This window comes from Anneissia japonica, unplaced genomic scaffold (genome assembly GCF_011630105.1).
Source record: "Anneissia japonica isolate Jap-2015-1 unplaced genomic scaffold, ASM1163010v1 scaffold1467_len401143_cov160, whole genome shotgun sequence".
Lineage (NCBI taxonomy): Eukaryota > Metazoa > Echinodermata > Crinoidea > Comatulida > Comatulidae > Anneissia > Anneissia japonica.
This window is the reverse complement of record NW_022758991.1, coordinates 277,687-289,616: the sequence shown is the minus strand read 5'-3', so window position 1 is coordinate 289,616 and position 11,930 is coordinate 277,687. Positions and strand designations below refer to the sequence as shown.

At 35.6% G+C, this 11,930-nt stretch overlaps 1 protein-coding gene across 4 annotated transcripts in view; it reads right to left on the bottom strand.

Annotated features, from left to right (window-relative positions):
• LOC117125467 (DNA ligase 4-like) overlaps positions 1 to 11,540 on the bottom strand; it is a 28,373-nt gene extending 16,833 nt beyond the window's left edge. For 3 of the 4 annotated variants that reach the window (XM_033271963.1, XM_033271966.1, XM_033271967.1), the window contains exons 1-9: positions 11,435 to 11,540; positions 7,237 to 7,441; positions 5,504 to 5,581; positions 5,220 to 5,318; positions 4,642 to 4,706; positions 2,678 to 2,828; positions 2,245 to 2,337; positions 1,756 to 1,860; positions 1,027 to 1,133 (exon numbers count right to left, since the gene is read on the bottom strand). In XM_033271963.1, the coding sequence (XP_033127854.1) occupies positions 1,027 to 1,133; positions 1,756 to 1,860; positions 2,245 to 2,337; positions 2,678 to 2,828; positions 4,642 to 4,706; positions 5,220 to 5,318; positions 5,504 to 5,581; positions 7,237 to 7,407 (869 nt within the window). In that variant the 5' untranslated portion in view covers positions 7,408 to 7,441; positions 11,435 to 11,540. Of the gene's footprint in view, positions 1 to 1,026; positions 1,134 to 1,755; positions 1,861 to 2,244; positions 2,338 to 2,677; positions 2,829 to 4,641; positions 4,707 to 5,219; positions 5,319 to 5,503; positions 5,582 to 7,236; positions 7,442 to 9,147; positions 9,270 to 11,434 lie in introns of those variants that run through there. The other variant, XM_033271965.1, reaches the window with a different exon arrangement.
• Positions 11,541 to 11,930: the final 390 nt, after the last annotated feature.

Sequence of the window (11,930 nt, the reverse complement as noted above, 5' to 3'; positions counted from 1 at the left end):
TTTTCATTTTACAGTAGTTTGGAACGATATCGGAAGTGGGGGTGCTGGCGGTGGCCTGCTAAGGACTACAATTTATTTGAAAATATCTTGGGTCCGATCCTCCACACCAGTTGGGCCCAATCGTCTGTGACCCGAAGTTTTCATTACGATTATCAAGAACGTACACGGTCTAGGCCCTGGGCTAGGCTTAGCTTGCTGTCGTCACTCTGCTACGTATACTATTACCGCATAACAAAGAAAGTGACTCACGTGGTGCATTCTTAAATATTACACACATTATTTAATTGTATTAGACGATAACACGATATCATTGATTGAACGATCTAACTACCCTCGCATCGCCTAGCTTAGGCCTCATGTTTTTGTGGAAAGCTAGATAGTCGTTATGTACCCGACAGTCGGCTGCTTTATATTTTCACCTGTTTTCAGTTTGCATTCAAAGGGTACATTGCTGCAGAGCCAACTGCCGGGGATATAGTACTGTACCTTCGTATGACTACTCATACGTATACAACAGAAAAAAACGTCGCATGGACTTAGTGAAAAATGGAGATCTAAATGAAAAAACGTTGCATTTCAGCAAGTATTATAACATTTTACTTTTATTTTAGGCCTTCTTCACAATACCTATGCCTGCAGCAGTTGATTTTTTTCGCCGTAAAACCAAAATAGTTTCATCCATGCCGACTTTCCGGTCGGTTAGTGTGAGCCCTGACTGAACTCTGTAGAAACTTCACATCGATCTCTTCGCATCACGATGTAAAACAAAATGTCGGAAAACTTTTCTTTGACGCATGCGCATTTGCATAAATGTCTACACACACACACACTACACACAATAAAAAACATAGGAAATAGCAAAAGTGATTACAATAGTTCCTATTGCATTACATGCATAGGAACTAAAAAGGAATTATTAAAGAAATAAGGCAAACCAACATATGCAGCCTGGCACATACAATAGTTTTTTTTAGTCTTCGTGAGCTCAAGGCCATGGTAACACATATTTCTAAATGAATGTCTAACCTTCTTGAGAAGTATTTGTACTTGTCACCATCCTTGTGGAGTTGCATCCGTTCACCATCTACTTTTGTTTCAATAAAAAATGGCTTATGATCCATGAGCTTCTCAACCTACAATAAATTCATTATTATTTTTTTAATTACAAATCTAAATTAAAGAGTAAGTAAATGTTTACTAGAATCCAACAATCATCAACATCATGGATACTACATATATAAAACCGAATCTATAAGTAGAAATAAGCTAGTTCCTACTAATAAATTACTGCAACAATAGAAAGTGGAAGAAAATTAAAAAAAACTCACATTCACATTAAAAATGTGCATAAAATTGCTTTCTATTTGATGATAATAAATGTTCATTGAAAAATTATTTTGAAGTGTAGATCGTTAAGTTTATAGCAAAGATGAAATACATGGTCACTGAACCAAAAAAGTTTGAATATTTGTTATTTTATATTTGTTATTTGGTATTAGTATAGTGATTTGTTTTTTTCTGGTCACTGGGTCCACACAATTAAGTGTTGCTGCCATATTGGCGCAGTAGCAGGTAATGCCACCATGTATCTATTTTTACTTGTGGGTGGCAAGAAGCAATGCAAATAATGTGCCTTGCTCAAGGGCACAAGCAAAAATGCATAGCAAGGAATGGAAACCAAATCGTTCCTACTGCGCCAAACGCATCCACAAATACCAGGGTAATACAGCTTTTTATAGTGGAACATGTTCTCACTTGACTCAAAGTAGCTCTCATTCCAAGCATCGGGCTAAATGGAGAAAAGACTTCAATGGCTATTTCATTCATACGAGACTCTGGATTCATTAGGTCCTTGCAAACCTGGTGTAAAATATTCAAAATTATTAATATTATTTTCAATACATTCTGGTGTACAGTAAGTGTATTACAATCATAAAGTGTTAATATTATTACTAATATTACATTAATATTACTACTACTAACCTAATTACTACTAAACATATTTATTTGAACACGTTTTTTGTACTTCCTATTTGAAAGTGCACACATACCGATGACAGCATTATTTAGCTATCAGTAAAGCAATATGTTAGTCTTATGCATGACTATGAATTATTATCCTTATTATTATTATTGTTAATATCATCATTAAAGTAATTTTCATTATGACATTACTGTTACTCTATTAGATTAGAATTTTCTGAATGTTAAATATTTGCAACTGTTGTAGTATTAATACATTACCTTTGCTAAGCTATTCGTCACATTGAAATACTCCTCCGCATCTTGATGGAAAACAGAGAAGATAGAGCTCTGACTTAACCCAACTTTCATCTCCTGAAACAAAAAAAGAAAAGAAAAAAAGAAACCAGAATGGAGTTATAACAACTGAACAGATATAAAATCTTTTGTGTTTACTAAGTGCCGTTCCATTAAAACTCAGATAATCAATCCTTATTAAATGCTGGTCATAATTTATAAAATGAAGCTTTTTGGAGTCCCAATCAAAACAGGGCCAGAAATATGCATGTCCTACAAACATGCCTTGCCCCACAAACATGCGTGTGTGCATATGCTTTTACACGGTCATTCTGTGGAACCTTAATTAGCAAAAATATCCAAGGGGCGGGGCTTAGTGGAAAGGTCTACTGAAGAGTTACAGCCGATTGATTAATACCTTCATAATCATTCTGATAAGCCATTTCTGTTCAGTTGCACTTGTGTTTCGTAGAAGGTGCATCAGGTTCTTTTTTACAACATCTTTTTTATTTGCGGCATTATTTGAAGCAATACCATCCAGACTGTCATTAACTTCTTTTATTGTCAAACTGAAAGAAATTTAAAATAAAGTATGATTTAACATGATTAAAATAGGTTCTGGCCAGTTGCCACCCAGACCCGTTACCACCCGGCCTTTTGCCACCCGGCCCGTTGCCACCCACACTTTTGCCACACGGCCTGTTGCAACCCGGTCTTTTTCCACCCTAAGCCCATTGAAACCCAGCCTTTAGCCACCCTAGGCCCATTGCCACCCAGGCCCATTGCCACCCAGGCCCGTTGCCACCTAGGCCTGTTGCCACTTGGCCTTTTGCCACCTTTGCTAAAGTTGAATATTTATATTATTTTGTTGGGTTTTTTACAGATTTGTACTAGTAGGCCTACAGTACTGTAGCAGAATTTTTTTCTTGATTAAATTTACTTTCCAGTAATTAAACGGGACTTTCCCCCCATATCTGTGAGGTATATAGGAGCTATATTTTATCTCAACTGGTCCATCTTGCTAAATCCATCAAGAAAAAAAGGTATCCTAAAATTAGTCACGGATCTCATGAAAATGACTCTACTATATGTTTAGCAGTTTTCAACTTTTGCTTTTTTTCTGAATAAAATAAAATCATTTTTTGCCATGTATGACCTAGTTACATTGTGTTTTCAACTTGGACAATACTTCTTCAATCATACATAACATAATTAATTCTCCAATTTAAATATTGTCTATTGTGTGTAATTTTATGATTTTATTTGTTTATTCTGTATAACTGAATTAAGCTGTTGATGTTTGCTGCAATGTTTTACAGTTTTTGTGTAGTTTTGATTTTTGAATAACAATAACAGTAAATTTATTTCATTTCAGGACTACAGGGGCATACAGACAAGATGTACTTGCAATTCTGCACTGGAGACGGTGGACATAGATAAATGCAGTGTGTCATCAGTTTATTTTATGGCAACATGGTAGATCAGGATGTTAATTCCCAGTTGCTGAGTCAAAAGGATTCGGGACAAATACACCAACCAATTGAAGCAGTATTCTGGTTCCAGCTAATTATAAGACATACATTCGACATACCAATTTTAAATTTCTTAAAACTGTAATAAAATATGCAGAGCTTACACTAGTTTCAAGCAATATTGAATTTTGTAATGTATTTTTGAATGTACTCTATATATTCAAACTTGATTTCAAAAAAAAAATTTCTGTTGAAGTCTTGTGATTATGCTGAAGTTGAAAAAAATGTTTAAATAAATATGTTCATTGGACATAAAAAGTACTGTGGATTGATATTTATTACTGTTGTACTATTAACGACCTTAAAGTCGAATTTTATCTAAGTTGAACAATTAGTCAATGCCATTTTGGACTTTAATAGGCAAGTTAAACTGCATATTCATTGTCAATTGTAGACAGAAACATTTCTTTACATATTTTCAGTTAAACAAGGTGCATGGATTTTTACAAATTTTATGGTAGAAACAGTAGAAAGAAATCAAATTGATAAGTTGGAAATTTATAAAAAAAATGTTTAAATAAATATCATGTTCAATGGACATTATAGTACTGTGGATTGATAATTATTACTATTGTACTATTAACGACTTTAAGTAAGTCAAATTTTATCTAAGTTGAACAATTATTCAATGCCATTTTGGATTCGACTTTAATAGCAAGTTTAACTGTATATTCATTGTCATTTGTAGACAGAAACATTTCTTTACATATTTTCAGTTAAACAAGGTGTATGAATTTTTACAAAGTTTATGGTAGAAACGGTAGAAAGAAATGAAATTAATAAGTTGGAAATTTATAATACTGATCAGTTGAGTGCCCTAATAATGATATTTAGTCAGTACAATATTCACCTGCCCTTTTCTGGACACCTGTTCCTCAGAACAAAAAATGCCACACTTGCAAAATCACCTGCCTCCTGAGGGGGGAAAAAAAAAACCTTTTTTAAAGTGTCTTGAAAATGAAAAATGAAAAAATAGGAAGTACACAAACTGTAGAGTTTTGGCTGGTATTGAAATCCAACGATGCAGAAATTACAAGCATTTGAGAGTGCTTTAGGCTCAATGGTACATTAGGTGACTTATCCCAGATACCAGGGGGCCCCCCCCCCATTTGCCAGAGCTGCCTCCGCCCCCATCGGGGAGAAAACCACAATCCGTCGAGGAGAAAACAATTATGTTATGTATTGTTAACATATTAGTAGCATATGAAATTGATTAAATAAGCTTTTAAAATCCCTCAATTGTCATTGATTTTGGAGGCTTCAACATCTGGACCACTTCTGCAACTATGGCAACTTCACTCTCATCAGGGACACACTCCCCCCACCCTGGTTACATCAGACAGTCGGGCAAATCCTGGCGTCATCCTTCAGCGCTACATACCCATATCTATCTATCTACTGAACTTGTCTCTGTAGAAGGCTACCTACTTGTTTAGCTGTAGGTGCTCTGTAATTTATCAGCTTCTTAGCATCCTGGCTTTCTTTGGACAATCCAAGTATTTCAATGTACAACTTCGCCAGTGTGTGCTGTGGATTTACAAATCTTAAAAGTGTGAATACTATAAAAAAAATATCTCTAGGAAACTTATCTAGGAAAACAATATCAACCGTGTTTGATTAATTTGATAAAAACAAACTGAGTTAAAAAGTGTAGTCTTTCAAGTTTCATAAAAAAAATGTGATACTGTAGGTCCAGGTTTAAAAGAACATACCTCTTTGATTCCATATGCAAGTCTCTCTCTTTCTAATTGTGGGAGTAAGAGACGCATTACAGGGTAGAAGGTATCTGTCTGGAGAAGAAAAAAATAAAGTCATCATGATGATCAATGGTTTTTGTGCCCTCTATTAAGCTGAACCACTTCAATTGGACTTGAAAATAGGGAGTCTAAATTTACCACAAAAGAGGCTGTCATTGCAAAACCAGCGTAATGTCGCTAATTGTAATTAAGAATGTAGCAGTACTGTACGCTGTGCAGTAGTACAGGGAAGCCATACTCTTTTGACTCCTAACTTTAGAAATAGTAAGTCGATTCTGGTATTATGATCCTCCATTCTAGGTTGCAATTTGGAAAATAAGATTACATTAAAAAGTCAATTTTAATTTTTCGGTCATTGATGCTGGTTTTGGAATGGCAAGCCTCAAATGTACTGAGCCTGGGTCAATCATCCTACCATGGACACCAAAACAGTTGAAGAGGCCATCAAAACAGATGTACTGTTTTTAACATCAGTACAGTATGGTATTTTTAATTTATAAATGAAATGGATCTTCCCACTAATCCCTGGCCACAGAATTCTTTTCACACTGACATGAGCTAGCAGTGTGTACTACACATCCTTTATCTTATCCGGCAGTGCTTCATAAAACGACATACCTACAGTGTAGGTGCAGCTACAGTAGTTGGTATAGGCCTGTCATGATGTTACCATGATATTTTAAGTACTTTAGATAAAAAATCCTTAGTATGAAGAGGGCTACAAAGATCACAAATAGTATTTTATAATATATTACAAGCATCATATTTATGTGCGAGATTTTAGTCTTGAAAAGTGAGAGTGTGAGGCAGATCCCAAATGCGCAAGTCTCATGCCGAATGCATGAGACGTGGTATGTATGGGGATGGTTTTAAAAATATATTTAAACTTTGTTTTTCTTAAATCCTTCAGTGTGAACTGATTTTTAAAAAACAGATTTCAGTGTATTATGTCAGGTCGAAGTTCAAATCACAAATAAGTCAGTGTTTGTGACATGAACTTTGACCTAATATCCAGAATACATTATATCAGTTCACACATAAGGAGTTGAGAAACAAAGTTTAAACTTTCTACTTACATTGATGATATGTGTATCTGTGTAATGGTATAAATTTCAAAATTAATATGAAGTGTCCAGTACGGGTCAGCCGGTCTGTCAAAGTAGTGGGTGTTTTTAAGGTCAATGGTCCTGCAGCCATGTTTGGGACCCCATCATACCTTCATTATTGCTCTAATTACCTAGCAAACATTTATATTGTATGAGAATATTCATCACAGGTTAAATTTGGACTTCCTTACTTAAAAAAATGATAAGAAAAGGGGAAAATCTATTTCCACACAATGCTTCAGGAGATTTTGGGGGGCATATAACATCCTAATAAAATATGCTACTTTGAGTGGTATTTCTTGAAAGAGGACCCAAATTTCAGTTTAAGTTGCAATTTTTAATTTTTAATTTTAAAGTTAAAGAAGCCATTTCCGGCATGAAAAGGGGGCGTAGTACGTCTAAATTTCAAAAGGTCATAAATTAAAAACCGCTTGGAAATTGGAGCTGAAATTTTAGATTCTTTCTTTTGAAATATAAAAGTATTTTTAGAAATTTTTAAAGGAAAATCCAAGAGGGGTCACATGGGAACTTTTTAAATTCTGGCTGATTTTAGTCAGAATTACCCTCTGTACATGCACATACATTATCAGAATCATCTTTATGCAAATGTGCATGAAAGACTCTCCACTTGTCAAGGAAGTCCTTGAACAGCTTCCTCTTGTTGTCAGTTCCATGTTTCTTCTGCACATTCTCAAGAAATACTGCAAGCTCTGAGAATGGTATCCGACCAGCTACAGATATAGGGGATGCCATTCTACTCAGCACATCAAAAACATCAAAAATGTAACTGAAAAAAGGAAACAGATTTTTGTCATTATTTGAAAGGAAAGCATGTATCTTTAATTTTGTTGCTGCTTTTTGACATTTTAGGGGGTAATCATAGGTCAAAGGTCATTTGGGACAAAAAATACACAAAAATGCCTCGTTTTCATGGTGATCTTGGACCCTGTGGCCAAGTACACTTGTTGTTAAATCTTGCACCATTAATTAATTTATATATGATGATTAGATGTTCCAAATATCAGTTTGGTGTCTTTATTCCTTCATGTTTAAAAGCGATTTGAAAAGGGGTATATTTTCAAATTTTTGACAATATCAGTGCGTAAATGTGACAAAATAAATTTTTTAATAACAATAATATTAAAAACAATCTACTGTATCTAGACTCTTGAATAATTCTAAAATAACTTCATGTGCTTATTTTAAGCTGCTTGCAGTTTGTTAAGGGATATATTGTTTAATTAGTAAGATATTGTCTCCCCACTCCCCGTATCGGAACTTCTGATTGCTAAAGGTACGGTAAATGATATTACGTCATGATTAGCCAATAGAAATGACCGACGCGATTTTGGCTTTTTTGCCAAGTCGACGTCGCGATCATGAGAAACGTGTGGCGCGAACAGTTATGATCAAATTTATGTCATAAAACTTTTGGCCCATTTCATGTATTTCGATTGGGGCTTATCGCAATCGCTTTCTGTTGTTCTTGCGTATTTTATGGTCTACCAACTTTCTACTAAGGCTAGGCCTAGGGCCTAGCCTGAATACCCGCCTAGGGGCCTATTATAGGCATACTACTAAGCTAGGCTTAGGCCCACTGTAGTGCTATACAAAATATAGTTGTTGCGGCCCTGAGTCGATTTGGCCCTGAGTTGGTATTTTTGTCATGCATTTCGGCAGCGGTCCATGGAGCGCCGAAGGTGCGGCCGCGAATAATAATTTAATCGAACAAGGTGGCTAAGCAGTATACCGTTTGTTAATCATGAAACTTAGGCTATATTACTGCAACATTATCAGATATTAACAATTCTTTTTAGTAGTATTTTATTATTACTGTAAATTATTATTATTATTAAAGAGTTCATTGCAGTATCAAATGATGTTCTTTCTTTTTACAGAAACAACGCAAATGTTGCAAGTCGATTGGTTTGGTCGAGACACGTTTCTTTTTATCGTTTCCATACGATATATATTTGGATCATGTTTATAAATGCTTCAATAAATTTTAGATTTATAAGTAGGCTTATAGTTAATTTAGCGGATTAGTTTGTCATAAGTTTTTTTTTTTTTTGCGTCTCCATTTACATTACCAAATGCTCTATTTATAACAATACATAGGCCAATATAAAATAAATTAAAATATACTGAATGATGTGATAATGAAAATAATGCAAATATATTATTGTATTCATAAGGCCGACAAAATCACTCATTGCATAGAAATTAACTAAAGAAATGATTAACTACAGTATAATTTGAGGAAAGGACGTTTTCAACGATTATGTTGAGGTGAAGCAGGCACATGGTTTGTATATTCTTGTTTGTTGTATTTACATTGTCAATACATATTTTGATTAAGGCATGTTTAGAGAATACACAAATAAATGGAAATAGTAAAATGTATACTGTAGTTTAAATAAAATTTATAGGCCTACAATGTTAATGGCTGTTTCAGGTTTCTTTTGATATAAGTAAGCCGGAAATTTCACTCACAAGGCCTACGGTATTGTTGCATGGAAACTAACTATAAAAATCGGAAAGAAACGCCCACAAACAGGTTCCCAGTACTCCTTAGGGTGAAGCAGACATCCTTTGTACGCCGTCTTCAGGAACTGCAAAGTATGTTCACCTCTCGTCTATGGTTCCGATTAAAAAAAAAAATTATTCAACTTTGTTTAAGCTTTAATATTTCATTTGCCATATATGGACAGGGCCCCTGCCGGTAGAAGCCGATCATGAGATGTCCGACAGGGGAACCGAAAATGGGGCCGATCGAAATAATATCGCCTTAAGGAGATGTCCGCGAAATTTTTTTTTTCTAGACAGATGCAACCTCTGAGGCTTTTTGGGCGATCAATTTTTTCCCCTTTTTAAACTTCCTATTAATAGCCAGGTTTCAACTAGGGTGAGGGCCTAAGATAGGCAGTAATAACAATGAAAGGTCGGACCTAGGCCTAGAGAGGTTCAGGCAGGCCTATCCTACCTAGGCATAGCTAGTTTAGGTATAATAGGCCGGCCTACTACTCTCTAGCTAGGCCCTCCGGCTTCGCTAGGTTTCAGCTATGGCAGGGGTAGCTAAGGCCTAGGCATGGCTTCTTCTATTACAATACTTTATTCTCGCTTGATGTTGCCAAATCTAGCAAAACTGCAATCATTTTTAATTGCTATAGGGCCTCTGGCTTGTCAACAACACCCGCGAACGAACAAAATTTCTTCTTCGATCGTTGCCAACACACAATCACTATTCTTGCAGCAGCAGTGCACTGAATGACGTCACGCATGTATCAACGTTTCTACTGGCTAATCATGACGTAATATCATTTACCGTACCTTAGCAATCGGAAGTTCCGATACGGTACCGAAACCACTCTACACCTAAAATAGCACCCTCTATAATTTCTGCCGGAATTGCATGGCCATGGCATGGGAAAAAAATAATGCCCCGCGCAGCCACTGTTTTATACCATTCTAGAAAGTGGGCCCAAGCGTCCACCACAATTGGGCTAGGTCTACGATATGCTAGTTGCTCGTCCGGACACTGGCTTAGCGCCTAAGCCTAGCCTAATAGGCTAGGCGGATTTTGACCGGTTGAGCCGCCGACAAGTTGAGCCGCCGGTCATTTCTATGGAACGCCAAGCGCGTCTTTCAGTGAATGTAATGCGTTAATTGCGGCGTATTTCAATTATTCGTTCTTGGTACTGTTGTTTGGGATGTATTTCAGTTTATTTACTCAATTATTTCAATTTAATTGTTAATTGAAATACGCTGCAAACCAAACGTAAAAAATAATAATCAAGTTGTTACATTTTTAATACGATTTTGCATGACTATAAACAATAAATTTAAATGTGTTAGGCCTATGTTATTATACAGTATTTACTACATGAAATCCGACTGCTAAAAAGATTAAATGGAATTAAACCTGTCTCTTATACACATCTAGATGTGCAAAATAGTACAAATTCGAATAAGTTAATTGAAATACGCCGCAAACCAAACGTAAAAAATAATCAAGTTATTACATTTTTAATACGATTTTGCATGACTATAAACAATAAATTTAAATGTGTTAGGCCAATGTTATTATACAGTATTTACTATGTTTTTATAATTTATATATTTTTATTTTTTTACTATTTGTTAAACTTATATATAATAAATAATTTAATTAACAAAATAGTACAAATAACGAATAAGTTAATTGAAATACGCCGCAAACCAAACGTAAATAAACACATTTTTAATACGATTTTCCAATTATACAACTTCATTTATTTTTATAAAAATGTAGTACATAAAATAATCAAAATTCTAATTTTCAATTACACAACTTATACATCACGAACGGCAATGCGAGCAAATCAACGTCTGACAAGACTGTGGGATGAATATGTAGCTGGTATCCGGGGGTTCATTCACTGATGACATTGGCAGGCCGACTACATTCACTGAGAGACGCACTACATTCACTGAGAGACGTGCTTGGAGTTCCATAGAAATTACCGGCGGCTCAACTTGTCGGCGGCTCAACCGGCTCGGCCTAGGCTAGGCTAGGCTAGGCCTAGGCCTAACTTAAACTAGGCCTCTAGCCTAGGGCCTAGGCTAGGGGCCTAGGCCTAGTTAGGCCTGTGCCGATCGTTTACACAGGCTAGCTAGGCCCGGATATGGATTCTATTGTATCTTGTGTAGCCTATATTTTAAATACAAGTAATAAACATTGTAAGAATGTTATTAACTGAAGCAAAACCAACACACACTATCACCCAAGCCCCCGACGTACCTGCCATTTTCTTCGCGGCTTGCTTTCGGTCGCGGCAAAGATACTAGAAACACAAAAGATAGAGTTCTCCACACAAAAAAAGTGTTCCACGGAAATGCATGGTGGGAATACACAGAGCCATATATATAAAGAGTTGCGACATTCCGCTCCCTGGTTTACGAAAGTCACGTGGTACACACCGTCCATTTTGTTTCATAATCTTCCCGATGAACACATGCAAAGTATATGTGTTACATACATTGCATATTAATTTCACACACTTAATTGGGTTTACAATTATATTTTATAATTAACATCACTTAGTATGGACAGCGTATAAGAATTCATATATAATCGAATGTTTGCGCGCGTGCGTGCTCGCGTAAATGATTGAAATTAAAATTAGAATTGTTTTCAATTATCGTTAATTCGTCACATTTTAATCAACGAAGACCCGACCTATTTTATTTAATGGTAATCTTTTCTTTGGTTTTAATTGTTTTTAATAGTTATATAT